General features: G+C 45.5%; 1 protein-coding gene across 7 annotated transcripts in view; it reads right to left on the bottom strand.

Moving 5' to 3' along the window:
* The window catches only part of LOC138537634 (ADAMTS-like protein 2), a 678742-nt gene that overhangs the window by 281850 nt on the left and 381172 nt on the right, over positions 1-15720 (bottom strand). For all 7 annotated transcript variants that reach the window (XM_069641465.1, XM_069641464.1, XM_069641470.1 and 4 more), the window contains exon 8: positions 15402-15577. In XM_069641465.1, the coding sequence (XP_069497566.1) occupies positions 15402-15577 (176 nt within the window). The remainder of the gene's footprint in view (positions 1-15401; positions 15578-15720) is intronic.

The following is a 15720-nucleotide window of genomic DNA, read 5'->3' as shown; positions in this document are numbered from 1 at the left end:
GCCTGCCCGTCTTACAGACTATGTGACGGATTGAGATGGCGGTGCTGTGCGGAAGAGACTTTGATGCCGTTAGGTGGGGTGCCATCTGGGGATCCAGGGTGGGCACCAATAAACGGGGGAGAGTTGGGTTTGTTAATGTGTGCTGTTAATGCGCGTTAGTTTAGACCCTCTATTTTCAGTTTGTTGTTATGGAAAAGGAGGAGTGTGGTGTTGCCCCTTTATTGGCGAGCATGCGACGGAGTGACGTCCACTCCGTTGCGTGCTGATATAAATAAACGAGCCACCGGGGAGCCCACACACACAGCACAGAGTCTCTGTGTCTTGTGTTCAGGGGAGTGGGGGGCTCACAGTGCAGCAGTGACTGCACACCGCTAACAGCCATGGGGCCCCCCTGCCAGCAAGGCAGCCAAGGTCCGCATGTGCAGGTAAGGCAAGCCCTGCCACCCCTAGAGGCACTGGGCTCCAAGGTGCTGGTGTCCCATAGTGCCTCAGGGGTTTGGTGCGATGTCCATGGCCAGCCCCCCCCCCATAACAGACTGTTAAGGCAGAATTTCATTTTTGAAGGTTATGCTGCCCCTTTTCGGTGACTTGTGTTTTTTTACACCATTGGTTTTTAGGATCCCTGACCTCTTTGGGACTTCTGCTGCCCCTGTGCAACCGTTCTTGAGTAAGCAGCTCTATGGTAGCTCATATGACTCGGGGGACAGTGGGGCATTTTAAGCACCACACTGTGACACCTAGGGTGAATATATCACCCTATACTGGTTTTATGATTAGGCTGGTGGTAACTCAAATTTCATTTTAGCTTCACCTAGGGTGCAAGCCGAGTCACTGCATTAGTAGTCTCATATACCTTACTTTTTTGAATTGGGGTACTAATGTATTGTGTCAAGTCCTGCGTTGATCATTTTGTTTTCGAGCCATGTCTTTGTCTTGGGAAACTGTGAGGAAACCTACAATGGCAGTTGTGCACAAATTGACTCACTTTTGAGTCCAGATCTGCACCCTCTAATGCAGTTGGGACTAGTCTAGACCCATTGCTAGGCCTAAACAGGTCTTTTACACATCCTGTGGGAGTGGGCCTGAAAAAGTGACATTTTTTGGGGACCACCCTGACTGGCTGGATGCCAAAACCTTTTTTAGGTGCCCTGATGTATTACTGGAGGGCTGGCTTAGGCCAGCACATGAGTGTGTAGGTTTTAACAGGGGGACCCTGACTGTGCCCTCAATTCTGCTGGATTTCTTTCAGACGATCTCCACAGGTTTATGTACATGCTGTTTGATTTTAGCACCAAAAAGCTGCTCCAGTATTTTTTAGACTTTGGCCATACTGATTTGACTTGTGCCTCATTACATCAGCTTGGTTTTTCATTTTTAGATACTGGACGTCATTACAGGGGTGTCCTGTTCATCCTCCTGGTCCTCCTCATTTGCCTTGCTGGGGCCGTCTTTTGGCCGTTTTAACACCATTTTCTTGTTTTACAGTCTTGGCAGTTCACCTTGGTGCAGGAAGCTGCCGTCGCCCAGTAGGACCTTCATTGTGAACTATTTTCTGCTAGTTGGCTGCCCCTCTTTGTCTATCGAGCCATCCACATCTGCCTGGCCAGGTTCCTCAGTCTTCTACGAGCCTAGTCTCTGGATGACAGGATCCTAAATATGTCTCTGCAAAGGAAGAGCCATACTCACCGGGTTGTTTTGCCTTTATTGAACTGTCATTTTGGGAACTACAATTGTGAATACTTATCTCTAGGCCCTGGGTTAGTGGGTGATTTGAGACACTTCCCCTTAGGGGTCCCCAAGGTTCATGGTTGAAGGCTTCTCCAGGTCCCCTTCTGCCGTGTTTTGTGATTTGTTTGTATTGATCCATGTGTTGCTTGGTTGTATCTCATCTATTCCCGTGACTGCTGGCTCTCGAATCTGGCACTGGAGCTCTTCGAGAGGGTTCCCTCTAAAGTCCCCTGTGGTCAGTTGTTGTCTTCCCCGCAACTGTGTGGTAGAACTGGACCGTACCTTCCTTTTGCTCATAACCGTGGCTGTGACTACTGGGTCATTTCAGTGCTCACTAGTAACTCTCCTACGGTGACTTTGTAGGTACTTTCTTGTCTGTGGACATTTCTCTGGTCCCCTTTGCGCCTTTGGGGCTTTAAGCCAAACACTGGAATTATAGCTTGTACTGCTGATTTCATATGTATTTTTAAAGTCTTGTATTGTGCTCCCAAATAAGAGAAATGCATGGTTAAAAGGTATAACTGCAAAGTATTACAATATCTATTTTTTCTAGGAGTGTAATGAGTTGGTGCTATCAGTCTCAAGTTATTTTAACTTTTGGTGAACTGGGAGCTACTGTAGCATTCTTAAGGCTGGAGTGATGGGGTCCCTTTGTGAGAGGCTGAGGAGCCTGGCAGCTGCGTTCTGTATATGTTGCAGTTTCTTCAGTAAATAGTTTGCTATTCCGAAGTATGAGCTGTTGGTGTGGTCTATCCTGGACATGACGAGGGAGATGATGGCCAATGTTTTGTGCATGGAGAGGAATATTAGAATCTTTTTGAATGTGTGTAGAATGAAGACGCATTTCTTCATTATCGTGTTAACTTGCGGTTCTGGGGATTAGCTCATTATCCATTAGGATTCCCAGGTTATTTACTACTTTGGATGGCGTGGGTGCTGTTCCCAGTTCTGTGGGCCATCGGATATACTGGTTGCTTTCTTGGATGTTGGATGTAATAATTATTTCCGTCTTGTCTGGGTTGATTTTGAGGTTGTTAGTGTTCATCCATTGGTAGAGTTCTATGAGACAGTCTATTAGCTTTGCGTTCTCCTATTGTGCATCGTCGAATTTGTAAACTATCATCAGCGTAGTTGTAGCCAGTGAAGCTGTGCCTTTTGATAAGGTTGATTAGTGGCGTCATATAGACGTTGAAGAGGAGTGGGATACTGATATAATAATGGAACTATTTGGCCAAAAGATGGCAACAGCTGGAAAATTGAGTGATTACCTGAGAATATGATGGCAGTACCTGGCAAATGCCTATCTAATACCACAAGCAAAACTGTTGGCTTTGTCGTTGCTTGTTTTTAATAGGACTTCAGTGGATGGAAGAGATATAAATCAAGTGGCTGGAGGCACACTTGCTTAAGACATTTGTATTACACCAGTAGCCTTTTACAGCTGCAATTAATCTTAGGTATAACACTTGTAGGCTATAGTTTCATATTACTTCTTCATTGAGGAGGAGGTGTTCTAGGTATAGAGGGATGAGCAGTCGGTGGGAATTGCCACAGAGATTAGAATTGCCATGGCCATTCAATCAGCGGGTAAATAAACAAAACCCACAAGCTGTGCGTCCCTCCTCACATGTCCTCTCCCTCCTACCTGTACTCTAATGCAATCGTTTAGCTTATAGGCAGCAATTAAGTGCCACCTAATAGCCCAAACTAAGTAGGGCATATTGGAAAGGATGGAACATGATGTTGAATACCGACTTCTGAGACACCCCATCATCAGATGGTCTATCAGGTCAGAGACCTCTGGCTCAAATGCCTCTCAGGTTTGTACGTAAAGAAAGTGAAGTTGGCAGTTATGTGACCACTCAATGGCAGCTTGCATATTTCTCCAGAAGATCTAGAGGAGGAGAGAGAGCTGCTGGAGAGGGCCAGAGACGAAATGTATCTCTGTATCCTACACCGCCCCCCGGCTTTGTATGTGCTCTGCTGTTACCTCTGAAAAGCACTATGTTATGCATCTGTACTGTTTTGTGCCTCTGTAAAGCGCTCCGCTGTGTACCTGTATTGTTGTATACCTCTGTAAAGCCCTACGTTGTGTATCTGTCTTGTTGTATACCTCTGTTGCTTCTCAAAACTAGGTCCGCGCTCAATAAATACCATAATAATAATAATATGGCAGCAGTGCAAATGAATGCAGTAAGGAAATCTGACTTTGATTATACATACTAGATGTCCTTCACAAGTCAAGATACTAAATGTATTCTTAAATCCAGGAGTTTACAGATGGTAGCATAAGAGGACTTGACTTTTCCAGACTAGCTACTCCCAGAACAGACTGTACAAATCATATGTGCAGAGGGGACGTTCCGGCAAAGTGATACTATGTTCTCAATGTAAGCAGCCGTCATGCCAGAATAACCAGAACCCGTAATACTGGAAATTTGACAGGTCATAGACCCACTTCCAGTGGAACCAAAATCTGTTGAAATCAAGCACCATAACTTCCTACATGTGTCGGACAGGTGTTAATATCAGTTCTTTGAAGAAACTCAATTCCAAGATGGCGCTCTGCATGACACAAAGAGAATTTCCTGTAAAGACTGACATAAAAAGGAAGGCAGGACTAGGAATGTTGCCAAGCAACTTCTGTTTTGCATTCATTTTGTTCAAGCAATAGCAAATTCCATCACCACTGGTATCTTCTTGCTTCGCCCTCTCTTCCTTCTCTGTTCGTGCATGTGTTCTGAGTTCCTCCGTTGCTTTGATTTCCTTTGGCAGTCGGTCATAATTCTACTGCACAGCACCTACTTCCTTGGACCTTCCAGGATTCCCCATGTGATAGAAGCCCCGCCTGTCACCCTGGTACAGCTTCTCCTGTGATTGCGGAGACGGGACAGGTAAGGAGAAGGGGGACTGATGCATGTAGGGATTATGAAAGGGAATCTAGATCTGCATGTTCCCAATCTCTGCAGGAGATTAGTGGGGGCCAAAAGTCACATACCAACTGAATGGCATTAGGCTGCCAATGCTATCATTATCCCTGGGGGTCCGAGAATGCCTTTCCCAGAGGCAATCATTTGCAGCTGGGGTAGGAACATCTGGAATACCTAGATTAGTCTTCAGAACAGACTGCTTCTCCTTCTGCCAGCAACAGGTAAAAACACAACAAGATATTTCAAAGCAAGTGGATTGCTTTGTCCAGTGGTTTTGGGACTTAGAATAGAGAAAGAAAAATAAGTGGGACTGTCATCAATACCTTTGTACCGACAACAAGTGGAATATATCTTCCGAACCCAGGAAAGTTGACTGCTTCAGGCAGCTTGTTCGGGTACATTCCCCCTCAACCATTCCACAGTAAGGTAGAGAGAAGAATAAAGGGGCAGAGGGGAATCTGATGAATCATAGGATGATATCACTTCTCCCCGTGGAGGAGCCCTTCCCTGTAATGCTAGGGTGGTGCAGCAGCAAACCAATAATACCCTAGAGTTGATAATATGCGGGAGGACCTTCCAGGGGAGAACTCCCCTCTTGGGGATAGGGATGTTCATTCCATGACTCACCTCCCTGACCCCCTGACCTCTTACACCCCAAGCTCCTCACTGCATCCTCAGATTACTACCTGTAACACTAAGGTACTATAGGTAGCACTAGCACCTCCCCGAGTACTGAGACAAGGAGACCCCGAAGAGACAGAAAGATTACCAAAGCATCTCATCAGGATACTGAGACGAAATAGCCCAGAGGAGACATAAAGATCACTCCATGGAAACAAAAGATAGACCTTGACCGTCTGATGGGGAGGAAGCAGCTGCCAAGTATAAAAACTGACAAAGGAGGCTGGAAACCCCGGGAAGTTCCAACCCGGCAAGAGGAGAAGTCACAGCCGTAGGTCAGCAAGAAGCAGTCGGCAGGACAGACCCAAGGAAGTGGAAAAGCTGGCCACAGAAGCAGCTGGAGGGAGAGTGGCGGTGGTGTGACCTCAGTGAGGTGGGCCTGGTGGTCCAACAACAACGCAGAGACCAATAGCTCCCAGGCCCTGTGGAAACAGGGCAGAGTGGCAGAGAACAAAGGATGGCAGCAACCGCTGCCGACACCCCAGGAAGCACCAGAGATGGGCTGCCTCCACAAGAAGGTAACGTGGACCCCGGGAGACCTGATAGGGGCGTGGGTGTAGAAGGTTACAACAGGAATTAATCTCCCTCATCCCAGTACTTATAAGAATGAGTGCTTCATTGAAGTGTGCATAGGGAGTAATCTCCATCGTCCCAGTACTCGTAAGAAGGGGGGCATCATTGAGGAGTGTATAGGGAGCATTCCCCCTCGGCACAGTACTCATAAGAAGGAGTGCATCATTGAGGAATGCATCGGGAGTAATCTCCATCAGCACAATACTCATAAGAAGGAGTGCATCGTTGAGGAGTGCATAAGGAGAAATCTCTCTCGGCACAATACTCCTAAGAAGGAGTGCATCATTGAGGAATGGATCAGAAGTAATCTCCCTCATCCCAGTAGTCCCATCAAAATGACTGGATGAAAAGTTTGTGAGTTATACATCGGCGTAATCTCCCTCGTCCCAGAAGTACCATCAAAGCTACTGGAAGGAAGACTTTGAAATGTGCATCAGGAGTAATCTCCCTTATCCAAGAAGTCCAATCAAAGCTACTGGAAGGAAAGACTTTGAAGAGTGCATCAGGAGTAATCTCCCTCATCCCAGTGACATTTATAAAGAACTTGACTCTTGACAGAGGGGGACAAGAAACGAATCTCAATACCACTGCGAGCAATTGTGCAAGAGTTGCAACTGCTGATGAAAAGGGTTGATTGAACTTGAGAAGAGACAGGTTAATCAGAAGAAGGGAGGTATTCTTCTGGTCGCCTTTCTACACTTTAACTGTTATGATCTCCACGAAGAGACTCTCTTGTTACTAGGAGCAAGGAGTCATCCTCAAAGGGGCGCTATTTTGTTATTTTCTATTTACTAGTGATAGGGTGAGACCAGGAGTTTTGTACAAAGGACAGGTTTATTTGTTATAAGGACATTCTGATGACGTGCACCAGAGGTGATTGTTTCTTAGGTAGGGGAATCCTGAAAGTGTTAGGGAGATTTAGCCCTTTATTTTGTGATAATAAATCACTTTCTTGAACCATGCCAACCACGTGTCTGTCTCCTGCCTGTGACGCCTTGTTACACTTGTTACAGGAAGCACATATGAAGACACAGTCATGAGTAATACGACCTGGTACTTTTCAAGGAACTGAATGAGGAAATCAAATCCATCTAATGGGAGGAAAATAAGGAGGAAACAACCCACAAGTGGGGGATCCACAGAAAGGGGGTAGAGAATGTGATGAAGTCAGGTGCTTGACATTGTTCCAGGGTCTGAAGGTGGCTCTATCACCGAGAACAACTAGTGTCCCAAGGCCTAAGCCCCAGAGTTATGTGCTACCATTGAGTGGCAGTCACAGAGTCCACCCCAGATCATGCCCTCTCTGACAACGGAAACTTAGACTCTAGTGATCAACAGTATTGTGAAGTACCTTTTCCGCAACATCTGTGCACCATTTGTATGAGTATTCAGGTAAAGGTGAACCCAATCCCACTGATACCAAATTAATGAGAGATCGATTGAACATAGGAGGCAAAGGAACCAGACCCATAACCTGGATTGTCCTATTTGTGGGATGCCCTCTGTCCCTGGACATCCTCTTCTGAATTTGCCCTATAAAAATGAAGAGAGAAGGACTAAGAGAAACGTGGCAAAAGCGCCATAGGATCCAGTATGCTGGCACTGATGTCAATGAGGAAATGTAGAACTGATTTGCAGTACATGGCTAAGAGTGGAGAGGAGAATTAGGAGTGATGTAATGCTGCAAGCTTCCAGGTCCCCATAAGAATCCCCACAAATGCTTACCAAACTAACAAGACCAGGAAAACCCCAACGTAGCAGCCATTGGAGAAGACAGAGGAAGAGGAGCCACAGAAGAATAGCAATTCTGAAGTGCAGATCTGGATGAAAGGGACGAGATATCTGCCTGAACCTAAGATGGCTTTATCTTTATCAAGCCTCAGAGGCATGGATCCACAACATCTGAGGCAAATGAGTAGATTAACTTAATGAACCAATCAACTTGCTCCTTAAAACCATTGATAACAAGAAGCCAACAGGAAAATACCAAGAATGGTGTGGGTACAAGGAAGCCAAGGCATTTAAACGCCCACCAAAAGAGCAAGTATAAAGATGGAGTGGATTTTGGGAGGCAAAACTATTATGGTGAACAGGAAAGACACTAAAGTCTAGCTGAACCCACTCAAGGTAGGCAGCAGGTCAGTGAGGCATAGACTACGGAGGGGGCTTGAGAGGTCTAGGGCTACAATAGGCCCACACAGAAACTCACTAATAATTCCAGTTAGTACAAAAATATACAATCATTTATTAGGCATTTAGAATACACACTAACCAAGAAACCATCTAGGCACATATTGTCACATACTTACAATAAAACAGATATAAACGTTCCTCCATTAAGAGAGGATAGAAGGCATGTGATTCAATAACCAGTGTAAAATGGGTAAGTACTGAGATGCATAAAGTTAAGTAGAAAAGTTGGCCATGAATTCATCTTATGTGAAATGTCTGTGGAAGAAGAACTAAAATGACTTGTTTTTTTCTCTCGCAGAGATTTCTGGCAACCCGCTCCCCTTCCACCCCCTTACTTACCTGTGGCCGGCACACCTCGCTCGCTGTGTGTCACCAACAACATGCAATGCCAGTTCCCTTCACTTACGCTGATGGGAACTGGCGCCGGAGAGTCTTTTTTTTTTTTACTTTAACCTATCGGGAGAGGGGGACACCCTCACAACCCTCTATCCCCTTGTTCACTTGAATGGCTCTGAATGGTAGAATTGATTGAAATGTTCGTTTGTACATCATTTCTGAACAATTCTACAATTTATTTTTTCTATACATTTATACAGATACCAAGTAGAAACACTTTAGAGCAACCATAAAGCAATTCCCTAGCACTTAGTAACTGCAGCTCTAAGATGGTTTAGGGCCATTTGAAATAATGTCACCAGTTCCAAAGTTATACTTTATAGGTCTTCTTACTATGTGATTGGTTACTACTCAAAGCTCAAAAAGTTCAGGTAAGTAACTCTCTCAATCCCACTACACTAGGATAGGCCTAGGATGGATCCTTGACCAGGTTAGCACCAACCTAAGTCAGGAAAGATAGAGATAGGGACAAGAGATACGGACAGGGCGTTATGCCAAAATAACACGATAGAAGACAGGGGGGAAAGAAACAGTTAACTTAGCCCCTAACTCTGATTACTCAAGAGATCACTGCTGGGGTTCCGCAATCCGTTGGGGACACAGTCTTCTGTACTTGGTCCAGTCGAGGGAGGCACAGAGGTCATGGGTGCAGAGGTTCATTTTGGACGCAGGATTTAGTTTCGGTCAGTCGCAGTGCTTCAATCTGTACCTGAAGTTTGAAGCTGAACACCTTTGCAAATAAAAAATAAAAACTTCTGTGGAGCAAGAGACCTCAGGACACATCTAAGGAGTGAAGAAGAAGGATTGCAATAGGAGTCACCATGGTCAGGCAGCAACCAGCGATCTTCAATGGACGAACAAAGGAGCAGGCCCTGCATGTCTTCTGTTGATGCAAAAAGGCTGGAAATGCAGGAGCAGGCATCTTGTAGCTCAAGCAGAAGATACTCCAAGTTCAAAGGAAACATTCGGAACGGTGACAGTTGCAGATCAGTAGTCCAGTCGAGAGCTGGTCAGTCCACAAATTGGTCCAGTGATGCTTCTGAAGGCTCTGTGAGAAACCAGAGGGTGTCTCACCCGCTAGTCTCTGGGGATCTCTCTCTCAGGTGGCCAGGGCACGGCCATCACCTTTGGATCCAGACCCTAGGCGTCGACCAGTGCGGGAGGATCACCTGGGTGAGGGGTCTTCAGGGAGTAGGGGTGAGGCAGCCGATTTCGAGACGCGGTATTCCCCCCTTTTTTGTTCATCTACCCCATCCTATTTTATAGGATTTCCCAAAGTCCCAACTCCCCCCCTTTTTTACACGAACAATGGGCCAACTAAGAGGATGACTGAGAGCAACCAGACTAACTCTCTCACATCATAGTGGACATGTCCCGTTAAACGGGTCAGGCAAAGTCAGGCACTTTACACTAAGTGCATACACCTGATACCAGTTAGCCCTCCTCACACGAATAAAAGGCAACACCTAAAGACACACTCTGAGCAAGGCGGAACATGAGTACTAGCAGAACTTCTGGGATGAGGGCACACCTATTGCAGCAGAGCAACGGACCAAGGGACGAGAGAAGCGGGCCAAAAACCCCAAGAGTTCCCTACTGGAGGTCATTGCCTACGATACACTGTGAAATACACGTGGAGAAGGCCAGATCCCATAAGTGAAGATTGCAGTGTGTTCCAAGGACGCCAACGACCCTCCTGGGGGAAAAGCAGAGTTGGGGAAGCGAGGCCAAGCCTGTGGTACTTTGATTCGTGAATTGAAAATAACAAAACAAGAAAGACGCGTGCACAGCCGCTGAGTTGGCAAGCAACCTGAGAGACCGGTGTGTGTTAAAGCGAATGAAGTAGCAACATTATATCACAAGTGAGGGCTGCACGCGTGTGGATGAGACGAGAAGAAAGGTAGACCTGTGAATTAACTTGTAAGTAAAAAGCAGCTGTGAGATCAGAGATACTAAGTAACAGAGTGGTTCAGAAAAAGGAAGTAGCCCATTCAAAAGTCTCAGTGAAAGGTACATCGTTTAAAGTTATAAAGCAAACAGACAGCGAAAGCAAATTAAGTGAAAGTAACCGTGAACTGTGAATCGAAGTGGTCCGGCGGTGGTCTGGTAAAAGTGCCACGCACATTCTAAAGTCTCCAAAAGGGGTTCCAGCCCGATTGAGGGAGACCCGAAGTACAATAAACTTGGAGGAGGGAGCCCCCTTGCAAGTTTGTGTTGAACTGTGCCATGAGAGGTCTGAGTCTGACAGAGGGGGACCTTCATGAACTGTGTGCTGTAAGGTCTGAGCCCGGCAGAGGGGCACCTTTATGAACTGTATGCCGTAAGGTCTGAGCCCGGCAGAGGGGTACCTTTGTGAACTTTACAATGGAAATACAATTTTGACAAGGCAAAAAAAAGACTTTAACGTGGAGGCTCTATCCCCGGTTTGGAACTGCTTAGAGTGTTAGAAACTGAGCCAGAGTGTGTCATCCTGCCTTCCGGCATAGCCTTACTCCATGAGGTGTAACGTGAGTAGGACAGTTGTTTCAACTACCTTTATGCTTTTGAACACTGATTTTTCCTTTTCATACATTTCTCCTTTTACACTTTCTGTATAAAAGATAGGGCAGGCATTAGCTTTTGTAGCATAGGACATTTTGATTTGACTGACGCCACTAGGACAGTTTTGTTTATCGTTTGACGGTAGAGACTAATCCCATCTTAGTTGTAGGGCAAGTTAGGAGTTTCTCCAACCCCAACATTTTCAATAACGGTTTTACAAATTGTATCCATTGCGTCCGTGTCATACTTGTGATACCATGCCTTCCCTACAGCTCCGAAAGCATGCATCCTCGAGCAAGGGGTCGAGACTGGTTGTACCCTCTGGTCCAGGGGTAAAAGCACTGAGAAGGGTCTTCTTGAGATCAAGCAGAGGGGCAGGGCTTCACTGGGACCTTAGTGGATTTGGTGCTGGTCAATTGCACAAGTTGTCCTCGGGTCGTCAGGCGGCTTGACCTCTTCGTAGGGGTTTTGGCTCCAATGATCATCTGTGGAATGGATGCAGGAGTCCTCCTTTTATCCAGGATTTGGACTCTAAACTCACTCAGATACACCAATTTATTTTAATTTTATTTATTTTTCATTTATAAAGCGCACTAACCTTGAGGCTTCAAGGCGCTGGTTACATCGGTTACAGCAGTAACAACTAGAGAGACAGATAATGCAAAGATAGTTTAGTTCCTTTAGTATTTGATACCCTCCCGCGATCATGTCATGGGTTGAATAGTAAAATCTTTAAGTGCTTATTGAAGATCCAATATGATTGTTCTGATCTTAGTTTCAGTAATAAAGTGTTCCAATGGTAAGGCTCTGCAACATTCAAACTGCCCATCGCTATTCAACAATCACAACCACTGCCACTGGCCACACAATCTGCCCCACAACAGACATTTAGGCTCCAGGATGTGCACTGGGACCAGAGAGTATCAACCTCCACATCTGGCCACCTACAGACTGTCCCATAGCCCTCAAGAGGAGCAGCTTTCCCTAGGAAAATCCATACCATATAAAGCAACTCCAGCAAGGAGAAGGTAAAAAAAACATATGGCCAAAGGGCAGGCAAAAATCTCGGGCATGGCCATCTGAGAGTGCTAGCCACTCTTAGTAGCTATTTGCGGTAATTGCAAAAGTGCACCAGTAAAAAAGTTCAAAACACAGTAGTGATAAACATCCACTGCCACCAGCCCATCCTGGTCACATTGTATTTGTAACCCAAAAGTTATAAAAGACAAACATATAAGGATACAAAATATCCTAACCACGCTTCGCTTTGGGTTGATGTGTGCAGCTGTAAAAATGCAAGAAATCCACAAAGAGACATGGGACCTCATTACAAGTACGGCGGTGCGGGAACAAACAGTGGCAATGCAGTGGGATCGCTGTTACCCATACATTACCGCTGCATTACCGCACCGCTGCATTACAATTTTGGAAGTGAGTGGAGGATTTACTAAATCCGCTGCTTTACTGCTGAAAATTGGTCAAATCATCAGAATGGACTTATATTAATGGGGACTAACACCGCCTACCACCACTAACAGTAAATCCATTTGGTGGTATATTGGCAGATGTACCACCGAAATACCACCAACCATGCAATGGGGCACATAGTCTCTCAGCACAGATAGTCTTGCAGGCTGTCATAGAAATTAGAACAAAGCAATGGAAGTAAAGTTGGCGGCTTTACTTACCCCATAAAAACAGGTCAGGATTGAAAACAAAGCAAAAAGAAAGAAGAAAAGCAGCAAAAAGAATATTTCCTATCAGCAAGTTGGGGAAGCCTTTTTCCAAAGCCAGTGACCTCACGGTCCGATAGCACAGGGAGTAGTGCGCTTGCTTTGACATCTGTGCACATCCTGCTGACGCAGGTTTGAATCCTGGCAGGGCCAAATTCAGCCTTTCATCCTTCTGAGATCGATAAATGAGCACCACACTCCGTGGGTAATAATAAGCAGCGATCAGATACCTGAGGGTTTGTAGCGCTATATAAAAAATACTAAAGGAAGGAGAGCCAGAGCTCCTGTCTCCTGGACCCAGTGGTGAGGCCTGAACTGGACCACCAAGTTCGTCTTGCAGAGCAAGAAGCATTCCATGTCCTAGGACTGGAAACGCTTTGCAGGCTGCTCAAGTGGGTCATTACGAGTTTGGTGGTATCTGGGTGGCAAATCCACCCAGATACCACCAAACTGCATTTCTGTTACTACCACTTGGTCGGGCAGTATTAGCGCCGGATTACAAGTAGCGGTGGTGGAGTAATTCACCGTTTAATTTAGAGTCCATAGGACTAAATGGGGCTTTTTCAGCAGAATTACTGTGGCGTAATTCCACCGAAAATGGGCAGCTCATGGCTGCAGGTGAATCCTCCACCTTTAAATCCACCTCACAGTTGGACGGTGCAGAAATGCAGTGGCACAAGGTAATAATACAGCAGCATTTATCCTGCACCGCCCAAATGGCTAGAAGGCCTAAGATTCCTGAAGAGACATACTGCTTATAAGTGAGGTGGGCATTATGTATATCTTGGAAGTCAGAGGGGCACTGCATCCCTTAAAAAGTAAAGTGACACTATAACCATTAGAAGTAAGAGGGTCTCAATATCCTTTATCAGTGAGCATGGCACTATATCTCGGGATCATAAAACATGAGCCAGGCAATAGCCTCCGGGATGGATTGCAAATAGTGAATCGGGTGCTACATCACTGTGGCTGTGAACTGGGCAAAGAAGCAGGCTGGGTGCTATAGGCCTATGACTGTATTTTATTCCCGAAACAAAGAAATGGTTGAGCATTATAATCTTGAGATCATGTTGGGGAAGAAAATTAAGAGGCTGCATTCTAGATCCTTGTGACTGTGTAGTGTATTAGGAGTCTGTGGGAGACCAGGGCCCTAATATACTAGGAGCATGAACACCTTATAGTATGATCTGTCCTGACACATTCAGTGCAGAGCTTTCCAGGAAATTATCCTCCTTTTCAGTTACAAATAAATCTCTAGATTCAAGGACATTGATCCCCATTTCCCTCTTGCCCAGAATAGAGGTTGGCCACAACATCCTAGATGTCATCCCTTAGAGGGAGGGAGACGAACTCCAGTTTAACGGGAGATCTTCAAACGTATTAGACTTAGGGAGGAAGGATAGCTTAGGAGCAACGTGTTTGTCTTTGAAGAAAAATAACGTGGTGTAACACCGATTCAAATCCCGATCCTGCATTTAGAAGGTATTAAGCGCCTTAGGAATGAACAATAAAGTAAAAAATCAATAAGCATTAGACTACTAACCTTCAGTGGCGCCGCCAGGGGGGCTAATGGGGGTCACGGCAACCCTTATAAAAATGCTGGCCTCTTGGAGTCAATGAATGTGCCACCCCAAGTGACCTTATCAGGCACCCCTAAGAAAAATTTCTTGGGGGGTGCCCTTGCTAACCCTGACACCTTTTGTTTAGTCACAGATGAGAATCTCCTTTTTAAATGTAACTAAATCCGTAGTTCTCACAGGCATTTATCTCAACCAGCTCTTGTCAACAATAAAGCATGCTGAACTCCATCTTTTGTGGCAGCTGCTTTGTTGGTCCACTAGTGTTCAGTACATTGGCAGACTACTGTTAGTGGGTGGCGAAAAAGGGATATCAATGAAGGTTAGAAAATGAATGACAGTAGGTTGCCAGAGCAGCTGCAGGATTCTGGCACAGGCAGCAGGGGACCTAACATTGAGTAGGAGTTTATTAAGAGAAAGTGTGTAAGAGGTTAGCAGAAGGTCTGCAGGGTGTTGGCAGAGCCATTGGTGACCAGGAGGTTGCCACACTGCATGCAGGGTTTCGAAAGAGTATGCGCACAATACTGCCAAAGAGGTTGGAGTAGGATAAAAGATGGTGTGCTGGAGGTTGACAAGAGTGAGCGGTAGGGTGACGATGGGGTGCACTGGGAAAAATGTGGGTGTGTAGAAGCAGATTAGTAGAGGATGTGCATATATTTGGCAATGGGCTTTAGGTTGGAAGAAACTGTCTTGGTGTTAGCAGCGTGAGTAGTAAGCTGCCAGAGGTTGGCAAAGGGTGAGCAGAAGGTTGGTAGAGGGTCGGAGGTAAGTAGGTGAGGGCGTCCGCTTGGACGACAGACAGTAGTTGTGACATCAGGTTGGTAAAATAATGCAACGAGTTAAGTGCTTGATTCATATATCTATGAGTAACCTTCATCTTGTGGCGTTGATAACTTCTGTACGCGTAAATTATGTAATAGTACTTATTACAGCATTTAGAAAAGTGATGAATCAACCTTGAAAAGCAACATACAAAAGTGATATTATCATTAAATCGAGTAAAGGCACTACTGTGCAGTAATTGTGCACTCATTATAATAAGCTCATACCATAACATTAAGTGACTGATTGATCGGCCCCTGCGCCATGATGTATTCCAACCCATCTGCATGTTGCGTAGAGGGCCGCCGGTACTTGATCAGGGTTCCACCAATTCGGAAGTTCTGGGGGTTATCAATAGCTGTGTTCCCATTGATGATAAAATTTCCTGCTGCATCGGAGAGAGCTGGAGAGAGAGAGGAAATGTGCTTAGTAGGCTGACTGATAAACTTCCCCTTTTGAATGGTCTTCATCCCCACTATTCATCAAGTTTATATGTAATTGTTATTGGAAAATGCCCCTTCTGATTCTTCTTCTAGTATTGATAAC

This window comes from Ambystoma mexicanum, chromosome 1q (assembly GCF_040938575.1).
Source record: "Ambystoma mexicanum isolate Mex_15411 chromosome 1q, UKY_AmexF1_1, whole genome shotgun sequence".
Classification (NCBI taxonomy): domain Eukaryota; kingdom Metazoa; phylum Chordata; class Amphibia; order Caudata; family Ambystomatidae; genus Ambystoma; species Ambystoma mexicanum.
This window is presented reverse-complemented; position numbering and strand designations above follow the sequence as displayed.